Source organism: Biomphalaria glabrata, chromosome 7 (assembly GCF_947242115.1).
Source record: "Biomphalaria glabrata chromosome 7, xgBioGlab47.1, whole genome shotgun sequence".
Classification (NCBI taxonomy): Eukaryota; Metazoa; Mollusca; class Gastropoda; family Planorbidae; genus Biomphalaria; species Biomphalaria glabrata.
Genome location: NC_074717.1, coordinates 23342528 through 23364254, shown reverse-complemented (window position 1 = coordinate 23364254; position 21727 = coordinate 23342528). Strand labels below are relative to the sequence as shown.

Sequence of the window (21727 nt, the reverse complement as noted above, 5' to 3'; positions counted from 1 at the left end):
CGCAATGGGGATATTGTAATGATGAAGATGGCTGGATCGTCTTGTCCAACTCTTCTTCAACCTCAGTTCATTCAGGCGACCTGCAGAAGATGATAATCTGAATCAACATCTGCTCCTCGTCTGACATGTAGGCCTACATCCTGAAAAAAAGTGACGGAACTTTTCACAGCACAGTTGAGGTCTCTCTCTATCTATCTATCTAATATATAAAGTAGAATGTAAGAAGTAGGCATATTTAATGTCCCAATGACAAATCTTGATAAAACTTAGTGATAGTAAGTGTATGTGTTTTGAGTGCCCGGTAATGCACTGTGTGTGCCTGTGTATGAAATGACCAGTTGACCTTCATTGTACATGGTTGAGTGAACAGCATGGAAAGTGTGTAAGTCAGGACTGTGTGTAAGAGGGGGGTCAGATTGATAACAAGATGCGGGAGTCAAGAGACGAACAAGAGACTAATTAAATCAATGTGTTATTTGAGACTCTTGTTGCTTTAGTGGGTCTATTAAACTTAGCATAAATGTTCGTTAGATCATGGCGGAGACCGTAGTTTAATGTTTAATGTCCCACACAGTCCCTCTCACAAACGAAAGACTAAAAATAAAAATTATTTTAAAAATCTAAATTTAACAAATCGGGTAAACCCGTTTTAACAATATTTTATATCAACATTTCGGCTAAACTGGTAAATTCATTTTCACACTAATTTCATTTTCGTGGCAAAATATTTTTAAAAAAATGATAAGGGAACATTCGCCATATTTGACATAGATCTAAATTCAATCGAATAGATCAATAATGCTCACACAAAGGTCCGCATGCTGCGGGTCTTGTCAGGCTAATAGATATCTCTCTATCATGGGCGTAGCCAGGATTTTTTTTTCGGGGAGAGTTTTGGGCTTTTGGGGGGATTTTTTCTCCCACCCCAAACCCCGCCATATGTACACATATATATATATATATATATATATATATATATATATATATATATATATATATATATATATATATATATATATATATATATATATATATATATATATATATATATGTAGGCCTATATGTATATAGGCCAACATAGCATAATATAATATATGTGTGTATACGTAATTAATCTTTATAACATTCTGACCCTTCATTCTTTCGGAAGACGTTTATTGTAGCTTAGAATAGGTTCTTCCTTGAGACAACCTGGAGTTAGTGGAAAGACTGTAGACACCCGCCCCTTGCCAGCCAGGGGGTATGCGGGAGTCCTGTGACCTCCCCCCCCCCCACCTAGCGGGTTCGGGGCGAAGTCCCGCCGCCAAGCATTATTTCCAGTATTTAAAACAACAAAAAAAATGCATATTCTGAGGTATCTACAGAGCATTATCCTGCTATTAAAATTTTAGTTCAAAAACCAAATCTGCTATTTACTGCACTTTATTAATGGAGCCCATCGACTGTAGAAATGTGTAACCCCTCTTAGCTACGCTAATGGAATTTGCTAACTTTAGTTTGTTTTAGATAGTATGTCTAAACGGGAAGTTTTATCGGCAAAATCATCTGTTTTGAGGTGGGGGGGGGGTAAATAAAATCAACCCCCCCTCATTGAATTTGGTGACTGTAGTCTGCTTTAAAATAATATTTTAACCTCAAAACTCTCTTTGGGGGGGGGGGATAAACTTAAAACCGTCTGGAGGGGGGGTTAAACTCAACCCCCTCCCCCCCCCCTCCGCCTACGCTCATAGAATTTTGTGACTCTAGTTTGCTTTAATTTTATATTGAAGTTATCTTTTAGCTTCAAATCCCGCTGGAGGGGGGGGGGGGTTAAACTCAAAATCTTCAGAAGGGGGGTTTAACATAAAGCTCTCTGGAGGGATTTTTTAACATCAAAACCCTGTTGGCTACGCACATAGAATCTGGTGACAATTGTATGCTTGAAGTCTTATATTGAAGAGGTGGTTTTATCGTAAAAAGACATTTGGAGGGGGTTTTAAACTCAAAATCCCCCTTGGCTACGCTCATTGAATTTGATCACTGTCGTTCGCATTGTTTTTTGTTTTATACAAGAGGGGAGTTTTAACCTCAAATCCCCCTGGAGGAGGATTTTAAACTCAAAACCCCCCCTTGGCTTCGCTGGTGTAAGTGATGGTCAATAGCGTAGCATCCATGGCGCGAAGAGGTTCAAGAAAACCCGGGCTCACGACCATTAGGGGCCCACAACCTGTGGCGTAGCAACAATGGCGAGAAGGGGTTCATTGCACTTGGACTCATGATCGATTGGGGCCCACTTGAGCTCTTGGGGATGACATCAAAGTGGAAACAAAATAGCACTTTTGTAAAAGACGAATATATATATATATATATATAAATATATATATAAAGATTGTGATCGTTAAACCAAACTTTATATTAACTTCAAAACGTTGACCCGTGTTTACAGCTAGTACAAATTAAAATTTCGAACCAGCTGCTAATATTTCCTTTTTATGCGGCCCCCGAAAGGGGAATAGACTCTATTATTTTTGTCTCGTCTGTCTGTCCGTCCGTACGTCCCCTTTAGATATCGTAAACTTAAAAAGATATTGAAAATCCGACATCATATTTTAGACCATTCAAAGTTCTGATGCAAAGACTACTTTGTTCTGTTCTAAAGGTGAAAAAAAAAACACTTAACTAAAGGGAAGAATTGGGTTTTTTTTTTAGGGAAGAGTTGACAAAAAAAAAAAAAGATCAATTAGATAATCTTTCAATAACGACAGTTAGGCGAGGTTCACATTTAACTTCACCTTCACCTATCCCTTAGTCAGTTGGAGCATTGGGGCACCACACAAGATCTGTCAACCGTCTTTCTTCATTCCTCTCTGTCCTTTGCCTTTGATAGAATTTCATTCACTGACAGGCCCGTCCATTATTTGATGTTGTCCTCCTATCACTTGCCCTGTTTTCTGCTTCATCTTCTTCCTGGTACTGTTCCCTGAAGAAAGGTCTCTGAGAGCCCTAGAGTTTTGATTTTACATTTTTTGACAGTGGTTAGGTCATCATGGGGTCCAATTGCTGTATTAATCCTGTTTCTAGTCTCTTCATTCGTGGTGAGTTCTTTGTAAGTGACACCTAGATTGAACAATATCTTCATAACTATCTGCTTATCGAATACATATGAATATTAACAATGTAATAATTATTTAATTAATAAATCTGCGTATCCAGTGGTATCAAGTCGTTAGTCGAACTAAGAATACGATAGCACGTCTCTTCATTTTGTATCGACGGAGATAGGGTTGTAGTTGTTAATAGTTTGTAGTTCATAGTTTCTGATATTATTTCTGACAATATTGAAACCTGCCTTTTTGAGTTTGTGTTTCCACACACTGTCTTTATAACCTTGGTTTTTTCTGCATTTTTTAAACAAAATTTTCAGCACTTGTAGGCCTACTATGAATGCCGTAACCGATTTGGGGAGAATGCTTATAACAAACATCTATAGATAGAGATATGACTACATTTATAATGGAGTGGTTTCTTTCACTGATTAATGCTTAGTACTAGGTTCATAGTTCTGACAGAAAAAGACGCTAAACAAAAGCAGGCTCATTTCCATGACTTTTTTTTTTTTTTTGGATGAAAACTGCAAGTCAAAAGGAATTTATTCAGAAGGTTTGGGAAATGTTGATACTAAACTGTGAGAGACATTCGATGTACTAATTTTTATTTTTTATTTTTAAAAGTTGCATTTTGTAAAAGTGCATTTTTCCCACTTAGGTGTCACCCCCTAGCCCCTGGTGGGTGTCACCCTGTGCGGACCGCACCCCCTAGTGACGCCACTGTATATATGCACACACGCATCCCAAGAACAACATCCTTAAGTTTTCCAAATAGCGTGCTTGTTTGTTCTCACTTTGCCTGTGGCAGTTTGTTCAGCAGAGTAGTCCTTCTCGACAGTGCCATTGATAAAAAAAAATATGTAAGAAGTTCAATGACACAGAGCAGGTCGAATTCACTTGCTGTTCTTTTGAGTGACAAACAGCCAAAAGTTTAGAAATAGATGCACGATTGGTTTCTGGCTTTGCTGGTCAGACGGTTAGAAAAATTAAAAGTCTAGTAAATAAATGTTAAATGTATTTACAGTTAACTGATGGACATATAACTAAATTGCTTATTATTATTATTATAAATATTTATAAGTTATACGTAGAAGTGTTTTTGAAATGAAAATTTGTATAATGAGAAAAAGAACTAATAAAAAAATAACACTTTTTCTTCACTTGAAATAGATCTATTAGTTGTTTGATTCTGTTAAGAAGCTGTAAAAATATTGAGTTTTAAGTCAATTTCAAAGAATCAACCGTAAAGACTTCATTAGTATAAAAAAAAAAAAAAAAAAAAGGTAGGCCTACACTACTTTCGTTGAAATGTTGTTTTTTCTTTAAATGTAGCCTACCGATACAGACTACTTGATTTTTTGTCACATACTAAATTTGTCCTTTTGAGGGGGTAAAGGGGAGCATGAGTAGGCCTACCTTGCTACACCACTGGTGATGGTGTAACATTAAAATCTCATCTAAAACAAAAAAATCAGTCACAAAATTCCATGCCTTCTCCTTCGGGGGTATGGGTTGAACCCCCCAAACCCACCTGGCTACGCTTATGGTTTGTACTTGTAGGCCTATATATAGAATACAATCTATCCATGAATCTATTATCTAGAATTCTAGATCTCTGAACACGCCTTCTAAACTAAAAATCCAAATTGGCAACTACGTTATATTTAGTAACCGTTAGCGTGTGGGTATTCAAGTTGATCTAGATCAATGAATGGCATAAGACCACGTTGACAAAAAATAAAATAAAATAAATAATAATATATATATATCGAAACAATTTGGTGCAATATATATAAATATATCTCGATATAGTTTAAATAAAAAAAAAATATATATTGTTTGTCGCTTCACGCTAATAAAACATGATTTCTTATTGAATTAATTTACCAGAATTTCATTGGCGGATCATTCTAGAATATGCCTGAAATAGTGTCAATAGAAATCGATTCAAACCTGAAGTCAATGACATCTTGTTACAATCTTTATACTATTATTACTTACTTTTCATTCACTTTTATATATCATAATATATGCTTAAATTTTAATGAATTTTATTTATTTGGCCTTTTTTTTCCCTCTTAAATATGCTTTTTTTTTAAACACCGCTACCGAAGGCTTTTTTAATTTTCATCTGACTCTAGATTAATACGCATGCGTAAAGTCAACTTCTTAACTTCCTACCTAGTTTAGTAGCATCCCTGGACTTTTCAAGTGTGGTTGTGACGTGAATTTATACTGTTACTGCTGAGTGTGAAAGTTTTTTTTTGTGTGTGTATAGTTCATTTTTATGGATCCAAGGATTGCTTGGTATCCACCCGAACAATTAGGATATGCTCATGATCTATGGACGCGAATTTGGGAAACACAATACTGCTTAGACAACATGATTCTGGGATCAACATCAGACCAAAGACCTCAGGATTTTATTCCACTGGACGGAAGGACGGACACGAATAGTTTACAGAATAATCAGTTGTTGCAACAGAAACGAAAAAGGAGTGATAATCGAGCATGTACATACGGTTTAAACTTTTCAGTGAGTAAAAGAATTTTGAAAGAAGATCAACTTACTCCATGGAGACAGCCAAATAAAAAATATGGAAGCAGTGTGTTTGGGTAAGTACTACTTAGTTAACTTAGACTACTACTAGTCTAGATTCTAAGTATTGACTGTATTCTAATTATTAATATTAGATCTATATTATTATAATTAGACTAGATCTATATAATAAGTCACAATGGGTCACATCTGACACTGACATACAGTATGATACACTAACACTAGGAATATGATAGTAAATGATACACAGTGTTACAGTGTCAGTGACATAGGTTCTAGATCTACATATTTAGATCTAGTCATCTAGATCTAGATCTAGTAGATAGTCATAGTCAATGATAGTCTAAAGTCTAACTCTCTACTAAGTCTAAGTTAGTCTAACTCTGACTTTAGATCTAATTCTAGTCTAGATAGGTCTATCTAGCTAGATCTAGGCTAGTAATCTAGTTAATAATATCTAGAGTTAGTCTAGTCTGACTAGATTTGACTAGATCTAGACTTTTATAGTATAACTATAATAATAATACTACTAGTCTAGTCTACTAGTAGTCTAGTAACTGCTACTGCTAGATCTAATCAATCTAATCTAATTCTAATAATAATTTATTATTAGATATAGATCTAGAATCTAGTAGCTAGATATCTAAATCTAGAATAATCTATGCCTATAAAAAGTATAATCAGTATGATCCATTCTAGATCTAGAGTAGAGTCTAGAGCTAATCTTATTCATACTACTAATTTACTAATACTAGTATCATAATCATTATAGATCTAGAATCTAGATCTACTTTTTTATAGACTAGTATAGACCAATATGATTAATATAGGTCTACTCATAGACATAATTAATAGCATTTAGATTTGAGATGACTCTAGATTTTTTTTATAGACATCTATAAGTCTAGATTCTAGATCTAGCCTCTCTTACTCTTACTACTATTAGAATAATTAGATAGAAAAATCTTTATTAGATTTTAGATGTGTTGTCTTCATATAAGAAAAGTGTCCTTGTAATCACAACAAATTTCCATAAGGATCAATAAAGCAGTCTTAGTCTTATTAAATTATTCTACATCTAGGCTTTATATAATTTTTATATCATATGCCAGAAATAAATGTTTTTAAAATATTTTATTTTCACTGTAAAATCATGTAGTATGTAATGGATATTAATCTTTTTTTTTTATTTTATTTAATGTGATGATGTCACTTGTTAAAAATGTATATAATAGAACTGACTCTGATGATTCTAAATGTTCCTAGTTGGGCATTAACCATCAATTAAAAAAACAAAAACAGAATTTAATAATGATAAACATTTATAAAGACAAAAAATGTAGCTTTCTTTGTGAGTGTCTTGTTTATGGCTCTATCACTTGGATGATCTACCTAAAGTAGGTTTTAGTTCCACATAAATAAAGGGCTTTTTCATCTTTTTGTTTCCTAATATGTATGTACAATTTTCTTTCCTTTCCCCAAGAACATTTTCTTGAACCTCTACATAATTTTTCACATGATAAATGGGCCATGGCAAAATGATTACTTAAAAAAAGTGTAGCTTCTAAATTTATTTATTTTTTGAGACACTCATTGAAAAAAAAGTATATTTGACAAAGGGGGGGGGGGGCTTTTAGCTTTCATATTTAGATATTGAAGCTAAATTACATCAATTCTAAATACTATAGTAACTAAATTTCTGTGTTAAATAGTACATAAATTTCCGTTTTTGAAAGTAACTAATACATAATATAGTCATGACATGCCATTCATATATTTTCATTCTAAGAAATGATCATGCCGATTGGTTGAATAATACTGAATCGAAAGTGAAACCAGTGAGATAACGATTTTTTGGGTCAGTTGTGCGAGTAGCATTCAGTAAGTTTTGTTTTGGTCCCTGAGTTTTTCTCCTCCTTCTAACTCCCTGTAACTTTCAGTGACCACTTCGCACTGAGTCCTAGCAAGCTGAACTCAGTTTGTTTCTAGTCCTTGGAGTGGTCACTAGGGGGAGTTCGTTCCAATTGTTCTTGAAAAACATGTTAATTTCCGATGGACGCGATACATTTCATTCTTGTATATTTGTCGAAGAATGTGTGATTAACATGTAAGTATGATATACAAGGTTAACTGGTTAGCTTATGATCAGAATGTTTTTCTCCCCAAACTTAGATAAGAAGAAAAGTTTTGGTGGTAGTTTCAGTTTTTTTTTTTTTGTTCTTAGCGTGCGCAAGGAGGTCGTATGTGTTGTAAGAAAACAATAAAAACACATTAGCATGAACATGAGTAGCTGTGACGCTGAAGTGTGTGTGTCTTCTCGCAGAGACAAGGTCAAGTGGGCTTGTGTTCATCTCTTCCTAATAGTGATTGTCTCAGTCTTCTCTAACCACCGCTGCTGACAACCGTTACTGTACCGCGGTGTGTGTGTTGACAGTGCTCTATGGCCTGGGATCGTGTCGACGGCGGTCACAGCACATCAAAGGCGGCGGTCTCATCCATAGTCAATACCCTTCTCTTGTCTACACCTACTCGACGTACACCTGTTTGCTAACACAACCAAACGAAGCGGATTTAAGCACCCCTTCATGTTCCCTCCCCCATTATGTATGGTGTAGGTTATACTCATAAAACAGATGCGCCCGAAGGATAGCGTCTACTGATGGAGGGATTAGAGTCTTTTTAGTTTACATTGTCGTGTAAGCCATTGCTAGTTCGATTTTAATGGTATTCAACTTAATATATGAAAATCTTGTTGGAGACATTTGTTCTTGCCTTATTAAAACTAGTCAGCTTGCTTCTAAATGGCCAAGAGATTGGCTAATTAAAAGTGTATGTTATCACATCAATTAGATCTATACAGGTGCTTTCAAAGTACTATAGCTTAATAAGATTGTCCTGCTGTTAGCTACCGAAGGTCTTCATTTTATTAGACTACTCACGATTTGGGTGAACCAATTAAAGATTCGTATAACGAAAGAGACTTGAACTTTTTTTTTGTTGGATTGGGGGGGGGGGTAAGAGTGTAAACACTTTTTCCAGCAGTTATGTATAATTGAAGGCTACAAGTTAATTATTAAGAATCACGTTTTACTATTGCCTACATGGCAATTTGAAATAATGAATTAAATGATCTATTTGTCATAAAAGTGTATTATTAGTAAACAAGGGATTTCATCATTTACTGTTCGAAAATTAGATTGCAGTGCACACATTGGTTTTATCGCTAATTTGAGATCCAACATATTTTGGAACTGTTTAACGTGTTCAAGTCACCGTCTCCTTGGACCGACACGAATTGATAGACTGCAAACTTAGGCATTGTTAAATGTTTGCGTTCTGTTCGGTGGCGAAGGTTAAAGATTGAGCTGCCAAGACGTGTCCAACACTGCTTATACGTATTTGTGTGTTCGAAGATATGACGCCACTCGATCAAGCTTTAGATACCACGAGGCACGAAATAGTCCCGTGCATTGTTCATTCATTGTTGAAACGAGATCTATGGGCAAGTAACCAATTTGTGCCTCGCTCGTTTAGGACGAGTCTTAAAGTGATTCACGGTGCCTAGCGGTTGGTTTATCTCCCCTCTCTCTTTCGCGTTGTTTACTTGTGCCGTTCAGTATCTGCGGGTCCTTCGGAAGAAAAATGACCTAATAACACACCCACACGGTTTTTGTGTGCCATGAAGACTTACGCGCACTCAGCTATTTTTTTTCCTGACATTCCACTCTTCACTTCTTAGCCATCATAACAGGCTTATCTTCTAGATCTAGGATATCTTTCCTCATTGAGTCACAAATAGCCTTTTTTCCCTTGCTACATTTGAATCTTTAAATTATTTAAATCAATATCTAGTTAGTGCTTAGTACACAAATTAAAGTAGAAAATAAAAGGTTGACCACGATATAACTTTTCAACCAACAAAATAAAACATGTATGCTAGACGAGACTACTGTATTGCACCACCACTTTAAATAAGGGGGGGGGGGGGCAAAAAAAAACCATTGCTTACCTTGTCCTAGAGATATGAAAGTAAATTCTCACCAATAGCTTTTGTATAGCATGGCTTCCATGCTCTTAGAACATGTCCACGGCATCTCAGTTCTTTAGTGTATCTGGGAAATATTTTCATGCTGTCTTTAGGTGCTCAGCTAACAACTCAGCTCATTTAAAAATGCATGTCAATTTAGTTATAGGGTAACACATTCTGGAGTTGACGGATGGAGGAAAAGTGCAGAGAACAAAGGATGCCTTTGTGCATTGCGTTTATTGACCTAACAAAGGCTAAACAGCGGAGTTAAACAAGGATGTGTCCTGGCCCCAACCCTCATTGGAATACTATTTTCACTGCTAATCCACAACGCGTTTGACAAATCCACTGAAGGCATCTATCTGCATTCCAGATTTGATGGCAAACTCCTAAATATTGCCAGACTGAGGGCCAAAACTAAAATCAGAGCCACCCTCGTAAGAGATATGCTATTCGCGGATGACACAGCGGTAGTGGCACACACGCAAGAGGAACTTCAGTCACTAATGTCCCGCTTCTCCCAGGCCTGTAAAGAATATGGCTTGACTATTAGCACGAAGAAAACATGTTATGCAAAGCTGGACACCGTAAACGAATTCTATCTGGGATCCACAATTACAGATGACCTGTCTCTAGAAGAGATGAAAAAACGCATAGGGAAGGCTGCCTCGACATTTGCTAGACTCAGACCAAGAGTTTGGGAAAACCATAAGCTAACTACGGTGACCAAAATGGAAGTCTACAAGGCATGCGTTATGAGTACACTGCTGTATGGCAGTGAATCATGGACCACCTACGCAAAGCAAGAGAGAAAACTGAACTCATTCCATTTGAGATGTCTCCGTAGGATCATGAATGTCCTCCTGTGGGTTTTGAGGTTAAAACCCACCTCACCTAGATGTTTTTGTAACCCTTCCATCTTCCAACAAAAGAAAAACCAAGCTATAATTACTCATTTTCATGAGCATAGTCAAGGGGTTTTATGGTTACCCTCCCTCCCCAATAAAATACTTAAGCAAAATTATAATTACCATTTTTTACCAGTCCCTAGGCTCCTTTAAGTGCAGTGAATAGAGTAGCAGGAAAATGCACTGTAGATACCTCAAAATATGCATTTTAGTTTAAAGTTTGGCAGACCCCACCGAGGACCTCACTGCGCTGCCACAGACCCCCTAGTTTTTTAATATACTGTTTTTAATATGTGTGATAGCAAACACTTTATTTTCATTTAACATCTTTTTAAAGAAAAAAAAAAAACTTTTTGCCATTTGTTGATTTAGAAGTTGGTAAGCTTAGCACATGTTTTAAAATGAAATTAACTTAATGACCAAATTTTGCATTAGTGCTTCATAGAAATGTTTTAGTGTGTGATTGTTTGTTTTTTTTACACTAAGAACTACCCTTTCTCTTTTTTAATTTTGCTTTATATTCATTTTATCACCACTAAAAACAAAACGCAGACATATTTTGTTTGCTCCATAAAAAGGGAACAATGTAGTGCATTATGAAAACACAAGACACAACATATACCAGTCAGTTTTAAATGCAGGCCAGAAGCCATTAAATATTACTCTAGTTTGATAATGCCTACCTATTAACACACACTTGAGGGGGGGGGGAAGAAAAATATCCTGGCTACGCCCATGCAATTTTAAATTTTACTCTATTTTGATAAAGCCTACCTATTAAGCATAATGTATGACATCTTTTGTGGTCTTAGATTTGTAGATAGAGCAGCTAACACTTCAATCAATATTTTCTTAAGTGCTCTTTGGTATTTGTGTCGCCTAAACTTTGACCGCATTTGCTGATTGGCACCCTGATACACAGGAATCTTAGGCCACTAGTGCAGTGTGCTTCAACAATAACATTGGGGACTGGTTTAAAACCACAATTGGAGTGAGACAAGTTGCCTTCTTTGACTACCTTCAATATCTTTCTTGAAAGGATAATGGGGGATGTTTTTGAAGGTTATGAAGATATTGTTAGTGTTGGTAAAAGAATTAAAAACGTGTGCTTTGTGGATGACATGATGGTCTGGCAGAGATAGAGGAAGAGCTAGTTGACTTATGTGCATAGACAAGACTTCAGCAGCATATATGGTTTGCAAATCAATGCCAAAAAGACACACCATGACCAATGGCCAACAGGGCTTTAAAATTGATATCAGTATTGGAGGTGAAAACTGGCAAGTCTCATTTTTAAATACCTTGTAGCTATCATTTCAGATGAATGAACCAAATCTGAACTACTGGCCATAATTGCGGTCCAAAGTAGCGCATGCAAAGCTCAAAGCAATCTGGAAAGACAAAAGCATAGTCCTTATCTCTATAATCAGACTGATGCACTCTTTGGTAATTGGCACGTTCTTGTATGCTATTGTGAATCTTGGACGCTAACTGTAGAACTAGATAGGATGATCCTAACAATGGAATTGAGATGCTATAGGAGGGTACTATGTTTCATTACAAAGAAGTCATAAATGAGATTTGATAACAGGATCACAATGGCCATTAGGTCCTATGATGCTGTCAAAAAATGGAAACTAAAACTTTATAAGGCTAGATCACAAGATTCTCAGGGCTCCCAAAGACCTTCCTCGATGGAACAGTACCAGAAAATAGAGTCAGAAAAGAAAGCGGTGGGAGGACATTAAAGGATGGATGGGTCTGTCCTTGAAAGAGATTCTAGTCAGGCAAAAAAAAAACACAAAAAAAAAAAAAAAAAAAAAAAGGAATAAAGGCAGTTGACAGATATTTCAGACTAGAGGAAAGGTGAAGATTAACACTGTTTTTATTATGTGGCTATAAAAATTCTTTACAATGGTCAAATTAGGACTAAAATTATATGATGCTAGTAACTAGTTTAACCTTGATTACTAGAACAGTCAAACCATGATTGATTTTTTAGCGGCCCCCGAAAGGGGAAAAAACGCTATTAGTTTTGTGTGAATTGTCTGTCCGTCCGTCCTGTTTAGATCTCGTAAACTAGAAAAGATAGTGAAAATCTGACATCACAGTATTTTAGACCATTCAAAGTTCTGATGCAACGGCTACTTTTTTCTTTTCTGAAAGCGAAAAATCTAATTTTTAAAATCATTTATGCAAGCAGTTTTTTCATAAAAATACACAACTTATACAGCTATTAACTATTAAACACTCCAACTCTTGAGGCTCTTTATTAGGGGAGACGACTGTTTTCCATATTTTTAACACATTTATGCAAACGGTTGCAGATTTTTTGTCAAAAAGTTTTGTTTTTATATTTGTATTGTTAAGTTATGTAAGTTCTGTTATACTAAGTACTGTATTTACACACAAACAAATGTTTTCTTTTGTTTTTAAGAGAAAAAATCTATTTAGTATGCATTATAAGTTAGTCATAATTTAAAACGAATAGTAATCTTGTAAACTGCATTTTCTTGTCCTTTTTGGTTTTGTTATGGAAATATTTTATTTCTTGAGGATTCGAATAAGAGAATGAGCCTTTTCAAAACAATTACATCAATTATAAGACTTCAGTTAGGCCAGGGGAGGCGCTATAGCTGAGCGGTAAAGCGATTGGCTTCCGAACCGGGGGGGGGGTCCCCGGGTTCGAATCCTGGTGAAGACTGGAATTTTCAACTTCGGAATCTTTGGGCGCCTCTGAGTCCACCTAGCTCTAATGTCTAATGGGTACCTGGCATTAGTTGGGGAAAAGTAAAGGCGGTTAGTCGTTTTGCTGGCTACATGATACCCTCCTTAACCTTAGGCCATCATCTGTCTAAAAGGGGAACTAGTTAGGCCAGGTTCACATCTAACTTTACATTCACTTTCACCTATCCTTTGATCTGCTGGACTGCTGGGGCACTACACAAGATTTGTCAACCTTCTTTCTCCATTCTTATCCGTCATTTGTCTTTGATATAATTTCATTCGGATGTTCTTTCTGAAAATATTGAAGCCTGCCTGGGTGGACCACTTCGGGGGCTGATTTTGAGATTGTGTTTCCACACAAACTGTCTTTGTAACATTGTTTTGTTTTTTTTATTCTTGATATGTTATACGAGATACAGATGTTTGATTGGATGCAACAAAATTTAAATCAAAATTTTGTTTTCATGATTAACTTCATGATTTTAATTATTAATTTAATAAATTTTAATTTTCATTTATTGTATTTTCTTTATTTATGTTTTTAGAGAGTAGTTAGTAGTAGTGTAGCTTTATAATATACGTTTTATCAATTTTCCAGATTGCATGAGGAAATTAAAGACTTTTACACACACATGTCCCCTCAACCAGAAGAAGCTAAAATGAGGAATGCTGTTGTAGACCGTCTCAGATCTGTGATAGAAGACCTTTGGCCTAGTGCTAGGGTAATTACACATTGCTTTGTATTTCCTTTGATACTGGTTATAAGTTTTTCACAATGCTTTCTTTCAGCTTGCTTAATATTTTAAAATATTTTTAAAAATCTCAGCTTGTGTTCATCTCTGAATACACACACACACACACAAGATTATAAAGTTCATACATACTTGTTTAATTTGATTACATTTTTTTAAATCTTTTTTTTTTATTTTTTTTTGCAGGTTGAAATATTTGGCAGCTTTAGAACAGGACTTTATCTCCCAACCAGGTAATTTTTAGCTCAGTTTTTAATTTCAAAAGTTATATATTAACAAACTACAGTGTAGTCATTTGTTTTTTTTAATATAATTCTTCTAAAAAAAAATTTTTTTCAGTGACATTGACTTAGTTGTGTTTGGAAAATGGGATTCTCAACCACTGTTTACTTTACAAAATGCTTTACTCAAAAAGAAATTAGCTGAGCCATCATCAATCAAAGTTTTAGACAAAGCCTCTGTAAGTAATATTGACCAAACATTAGGCACTGGTTTCTAAACAATTGAGAGGTCATTAAATTGAATTTCCTAACCTTTTGTCTCATTCGCTATGTTTAAGGTTCCCATTGTTAAACTGACTGATTCTGAAAGTGAGGTGAAAGTAGATGTAAGTTTTAACATGGACAATAATCAGAACTATGGGGTAGAAAGTGCCCAACTTATTCAGGCAAGTTTATACATTTTTTTTTTAAATTATGTATTTGATTTCATAGTTAAGTTAGCTCATTCTGAATACATGAATTTATGATTGTTAGAAATAGAATGAAAAACAAATTATTCTAATAATTTTCTTTCAGAAATACATGGAAGAATATGATTGCTTAAAATACTTAGTCCTAGTACTGAAACAGTTTTTACTTCAGAGAGACCTGAATGAAGTTTTTAGTGGAGGCATATCTTCCTACAGTCTTACATTGTTGGTGATAAGTTTCTTACAGGTATGAGCTGTATACTTTACATTTCTATATTGCTTACATCTTGTCATTCTATAACCATCACTGAAATTTTACACATTCTTGAATATTTCTTTATCAGTGCAAATCTTACCATTTCTTTTTCACAGCTTCACCCAAGAGCTCAAGCTACCAAATCAGATGCAAACCTAGGCATTTTATTGATTGAATTTTTTGAACTTTATGGGAGAAACTTCAATTATCTAAAGACTGCTATCCGTATCAAGAGTGGAGGAGCTTATCTGCCAAAAGAGGAAGTTTCTAAAGAAATGGAAAATGGTTATCGCCCTTCTATACTGTGTATTGAAGATCCTCTTAAAGCTGGTGTGTATTTTAGTTTTCACTATAAAAAGTATCTTTTAGCTGCAATTAAAAGAGTTAACATTTTCCTGAACAAACATTTCTTAATATGGCAAAACTGAATTCTTTTTTTTTATTTTTTCTTAGGGAATGATATAGGACGAAGTTCTTATGGAGCTATTACAGTTAAAAATGCCTTTGAGTATGCATATCTTGTTTTGAACCATGCTGTAGCTCCTCACAATCTGCATCTTCATAAACATAATGAAAGGTATGTTAACATAGAATTGCTTTATTGGAACATTTTTTTGGTCACAATTTTATATCACCCTTTTAGTGTATTTCAAGTATCTGATGAGCATTATAAATGTTGAAAGTCTATTTCCTTTTGTACATCTTAGACAGAGCAGCATTTAAAGAAAGCCTGGTGTTCAATATAGATTTAATTTTAAAATAATTTATATTAGCTTAGCTTTTTAATATTTTCATGTTTTAATTTTTCTTTTTAATGTTATTGTCTGTGAAATAAAATGATTCAAACAAACAATTTGTTTAATTATTTTCAGTATTTTGGGAAGGATAATAAGAGTCACAGATGAAGTTGTTGAATATCGACAGTGGGTGAAGGAAAAGTTTAGAATAATGAGAGATAACTTAGTCAGTCTGGCAGCAGAACCTGCCCCTAATACTCTTCCATCTCCTTCTCCTCCACCCATCAAAACTGCTACAAAAAAAATAAGCACTAAACAGCGGCCCCAGCAGCAAAGTACTGAAGTATCATATGCTGCTGTTGCCTCCCGCAAAGCTGAAAACTCTAGGTAAGCAAAGATTTATACAATTTACGGTGGGCATAGTCTTAACAAGCTCACTAAGTTGACAGCATGTTAATTCTTCAATGTTGTCTTCAAAGTTTAACTAAAATAAAAGATTTAGAATTTTCCTTTTGTTCAGATAGGTATCTTGAGTAACAATCAGCACAAATTTCTAACATTTGTCAATGTTGATTCCTGCTTGCCAAATATGTCAAGATAAATATGTATGTCCAGATATTTAATTTGAGCAAGTGCATTTCAGTTTGTTTTTTTTTAATCTTGTTTAATATAACTTGACTTAATTGAATAAAGCACAAAATCACAGATCCAAAAAGAATAATTTCGCAAATCCAAATCAGACTAAACACAAAGCATTAATAAATGCACATTTGCCAGTGTGTTTGTATAGCTGACTTAGTTAAATCTACCTTTCAATTAAAAAATTTTTTTTTAAGTCCATTCATGGCAGCACTGCCTTTTTGTATGGCATTTAATTGCTGCTATTGACATTAATCTGATAAGGATGTAAGCATTGGATGAATGATACATTTCTGTAATATGTTTGTGTGAATTTTTAAAATAATTATTTGTAATCATATTTGACACATATTTTGCTACATGCATGTTCCAAATAGCAGGGGGAAGGGTAGTTCTTATATAAACTTAATGTTCTCCATTCTTTATCTTGAGGGAAGGGGAGGGGTAAGTTACATATTTTTATAAAGCTATAATTTAGATTTAGTTTTGCAAGTAACCATTTTTGATTGATCAGTTCAGTTAGATCATTAACATCTAATTTTTGTCCCCTTTTACTCTTAAATAGGGGTGCATCCAGCAGTGCATTATCTGATGCTAAATCCTCAAATAGTGTAACTAGTCAGGAAGGTAACAATGAAAGTGAAGCTAGTGATTCTTGTGGTAACAGCTCTGGATATAAATCATCAGCCAGTTCTCAAGCTGGATCTGATGGGAATTTGTCTGACAGTGTAAGAGATGTTTTTTAAATAAATGTTTTTGGCAATTTTAGATGTTTGTTTCACTTAATATTTTTACTTCTAATTTAAAATCTTTTAATAGTTTTATTTTGATTATTCCTTGCAGGATACTGAATACAGTAATGAAACAAGTCAAGCTCGTCAGGGGTTCCCTGCTTCATATTCTAATTGCGAGGTCATAACTGGCAGCAAAACCATGAGAACATCAGCTTCAGGTGGTCATTATAATAATGCAGGTCACATTCCAAATCGAGAGTTTACTAGAAGCAGAGAATCATCTAAACCATCAGCACCACATGCTGGTCAGAGCTCAGGAGGAAAGCCACCTCGTGATACCAGTAATAGCAGTGTTTCATCTACCCGCAGTGGAGGTGGTGGGGGTAGTGGTGCCCTATATTTCAATCGCAACCATTACAGCTCAAATAGTAACTATGGCAGTTATAATGGTAATGTACCACATTCACAGCATGACCAGACATGCTTCCCTTCGACCCAAACACACTATAACACTATGGTTCCATCCACTTCTGTTTCTGCCAGAGACAGTCGTGAACATTACATCTACAGCAACGGAGCTTCTTCTCAGGCAACACCTGTCCAACACCAGCGCCCTCCACCTGGCCCTTACAATGCCACACATCATAGTGGTAGCAACTCAAGAATTGGTGGCAGCAAAGTGTTCAGGAATGGTGGGAAACAGAAAAGAAAAGGCAAGAGAGACAACTCTCAAACCAGAGGCGGCAGCACTGCAAGGTGATGAATAGTCTGCTCTGACCACAGAGCTTATAGTACAGTGATAGGTTTGTTTATACAATCTTACAGGGTCAAAACAACTGCATCATATTAAAGGAAACAGTGTCATAGAAATTATGTTTTACGTTAAAAATAGACTTATAGTTGTCCATTAGTAGTTTATAGAGTACTACCATGTGGGTGACTGATCACATTAACATCAGTTAACTATAACTATCGATTCATTCTTTGTATTTTGTTTTATGACAAAAAAAAAATTGGGGCATGGAATGGATTTTAAAAAGTATTTCTATCGTAAATTTTTTTTTTTAAGTAATTTTGTTGAGAATATGATTGCATAAATTGTGTGGTGGCTCATTGAAGAATCTGTTGATACTAGGACTGGTGACTTACTGTTCATTATTGTTTGTTTGTTGATTTATTTTTTTTTTTATCAATTTCGATATCTACAAAAAAAAAAAAAGCTTTATATTTTTTAACTGAAGCTTTTATTAATCCATCAAATGTCAAGAAGCAAACAAAAAAACAACTGATGTACATGTATTGTTCTTTTTTTTTTTTTTTAACTTGTTAGAAACTCTGTTAAATACACCTCTGTACCTGTTCTTTAGAGGCAAATAATTCACCAGTTATTCATTTCACTTCATTAACAATAGTACAAATATTTCTGATTCCACTTTTTCTGTTTAAATTTTTTTTTTAAATGGAACAAAAAAGTTCATAATTTTTTAAAATTGTAAAATAATGTTGCTACTGTTCTAAAAAGACAATTTCTTTTAATAATTTCAATAGTAGCTAAGTAATTAAAGACTTAATATTTTTGTATGTAATTTTAAACATCATTTTTACAAGCTATTATTCATGAATTAAAAAATAAAAAAACTCCATCATAAAATATTCCATCTTTTAAAATGTTTCAGATTTTTTTTTTAATTAGTACACCAAACTTTTTTGTTGACATATTATATTTCATCATTTAATTTGCTATCTAGTATGACTGAAATTTTTGTCATCATTAGAAATTGAAACAAAAAAGAAGAAAAAAAAATAAAATATTCTAATTATAAACAGTGTTGTCTCCAACTTTTTAAATATTTTTTTTTTCATAGTTCTGAATAAACTAAAATTGGTTTTGTTAATTGAAATACCTTTTATGAGCCACTGGCTTTTGTTTCATTCCTTTCATAACTGCACTTATAAATCTTCTGTTAATTTTATTATTGAATGTTTTCACTTTGTTCTTTGTTGATTGTGTTTTTCATTTTAAAAAAAAAAAAACCTAAATGCTTGTAATAATATTAATAGGTAGTGGGAGATTTTATTTCCACTTTTAAAAGAGTTCACATTTCAGTATTTCCATTCAGTTATTTCATTTTTGAACAGTATTTTATATATTCTGTAAGACTAGTGTTATTTCATTTTTTCATCTTACTATATTTTTCTGCTAAAAAGATTTTAAAAAAAGGATATTTAATTTAAATTATTTATTATCATACATATAAATGATCTATGTGTTTATTATGTCTGTAGAATTTGTTTGTAATCCCTCTACTGTGTGACAATAATGAACAGTACTAGCAGGATAGTTTTTCATTCCTTCTACTGAACCAAAAAACAATATTCTGATAGATCTAAGTTTTGGTTTAAAAATGAATTGCCTTGAATGAATTTGTATGGTGGCAATGAATCAAGTACTACAGCATTTTTTAAAATTTTTTGTTGTTGTTGACCATGTTTGTTTTTTTTAATGGTGTGATTAATCAATTCTACATCTACATAGGCAGTGACTTTTTTTTTTTTAGGCATTCATATTTTTAATGTTAAAATCTCAAATTTTGTTGAATTGCTAAAGTTGGGGTGAAATTTTTTTTCCTAGTAACTATTTAGATGTTATAAAGGCAACTTTTTTTTTTGCTGTTATAACTGTGCTGCTTTTAAAAGTGCATACTCTTAAGTTAAAAAATATTTATGACCATTACATTTTCGAAAAAGTATTTACAAACAAAGATAAAACAAGAGCTCAGTGAATTGTTTGTGTAATTTAGTTTTTTTTTTTTTTTGTTATGAAGTACATAGCTCCACTTGAAAAGTGTTGTTGTGAATGTAACCAATAGCCTACTTCCATTGCCTTGCTTTCAACCTGAATCCTTCCAAAACCAAAATGAAGCTACCAGTCAAATGTATATGTACTTTTCATTGTGAGCTTGTTCCTTGGATAGAATAATATGCTATGCATTTTTGTTCATGTATATATTTAATAAGGTAACTATGAAACTTGAACTGTACATAATGTTGTAGAAGTAAACGTGCTTTTGTCCTTTTGTTGACTGAATGAAAGAAATGCTAAAAAAAAAAGCAAAAACAAAGTTAAGTGATGCTACTTACTCCCTGTAATTTAAAACTAGAATTCTTGCCCTCTCACTCCCTTAGAAGACTATAACATTGTTTCATTTTTTTTTTTTTTAATAGTGAATTCTGTCCATAATTTTTTTACTTCAAAAAAACAGTTTTGTGTATGTGAACTTCAAAATGAGATTTTTATAAATAAGGGCAGTAATGCTCCTAGAATTTATTATTTTTTTTTTTGTTTTTTTTTTTTAAATTTCTCTAGTGGCATTAAAAATTAGGGTAATTTTTGTTTGTTGGACCAGAAGAAATGTTTTACAAGCCAAACTTTTAATGCCTTTGTTTTAGTGTTGTGGCTTATTTTAAACTATATGTACAACAAAGACTTGGAGTACTCAGCTCTAAAACCTGTGTAGAAAGAAGGGCAATTTTTTTTTCCCCAACTGTATGCCACATTTTATATTTAATGCAATTGTCTTTAATGTTTTATTGAGAAGGGGTTCCCCTCCTGTTTCCGTAAGAAAAGTTGACATCATGTTTCATATTTATGTTATGTATTGAACTAAACTGTCTATTGGCATTGGTAAAAATGTTATTTAATATATTGATGCAATTTGCAATATTACTTAACTACTATATTTAAAAATATTTAAAAAAAAGTATTTTAGAATGTGTGTGAATGTGTGCAATGATGATTATTTTCAGTGATTAACTACTGCAGAAATAGTTTTATAATTTTTTTTTTGGTGGGGTTAGGTTTTCTGATATACTATCCTAGTTGTATTATATATATATATATATTCTGTCCATATCTTGAGTTAATGATTACTTCTCTTTAGTATCCTATAATGTTGTCACAAAAAAATGTGCTCTTCAGCTTTCTCCTTATCACCACCATCATTAAGTTCATATTATCTTGACAGCCAATCGCATAAACTAGAAATGTTGGGGTTTAGATTTTAAAGAAAGTGGTTTTTAATTAAGGCTTGGAAATATTAATTATTTTTTTTTAATTATGAATGTACAGTAAGGATGAAGCAAAAAAAAAGTGATACATGTTCACTAAACTTAATTTCATGTTCCATCAACACCAACAAAAAAATGTTTAAAAACAATAAAAAGGAAAAAAAAAAAGTTTAAAAGTTTAAAAAAATACCCAAAAAAAATAAGACAAAAATAAAAAAAACTTATAAAAACAATACATTTGTATTGGTGTTTTTTTTGTTGTTGTTTTTTTTTTTTTTTTGTTTTGTTTTATAATTGGTAGATTACACAAGTGTCTTTCTTTTTAAAATGCTTATTGTTTTGTTTTTTATATATATATATATAAATCTATGATGCAGTGCTTCCTTATTTAGGTGAAATTGTTTATATTCTTTGTCTATACTGAAATCAACTGCAGAAGTCATAATTCTTCTTAAAAGTTGGCTACTGGTCAAAACAGAGTTCACTTACTGTAATAAGATCAAGCTAGTTTCAGTTATTGGCGGTTTAGTTTTATTTTAAAG

At 33.6% G+C, this 21727-nt stretch overlaps 1 protein-coding gene across 2 annotated transcripts; it reads left to right on the top strand.

The window, feature by feature from the left end:
• The first annotated feature begins 5241 nt into the window (after positions 1–5241).
• Positions 5242–21420, top strand: LOC106062108 (terminal nucleotidyltransferase 4A-like). 2 transcript variants are annotated; one of them, XM_013220377.2, is made up of 11 exons: positions 5242–5702; positions 13907–14030; positions 14247–14293; positions 14400–14520; positions 14620–14727; positions 14858–14998; positions 15124–15337; positions 15461–15584; positions 15880–16131; positions 16949–17111; positions 17227–21420. In XM_013220377.2, the coding sequence occupies exons 1-11, from the start codon at positions 5374–5376 to the stop codon at positions 17875–17877; spliced, it is 2274 nt and encodes a 757-aa protein (XP_013075831.2). In that variant the 5' UTR covers positions 5242–5373; the 3' UTR covers positions 17878–21420. The 2 variants fall into 2 exon arrangements, with proteins under 2 accessions (XP_013075831.2, XP_055891971.1); XM_056035996.1 differs by lacking the exon at positions 5242–5702 and adding an exon at positions 7530–7753.
• The last annotated feature ends 307 nt before the right edge of the window (positions 21421–21727 follow it).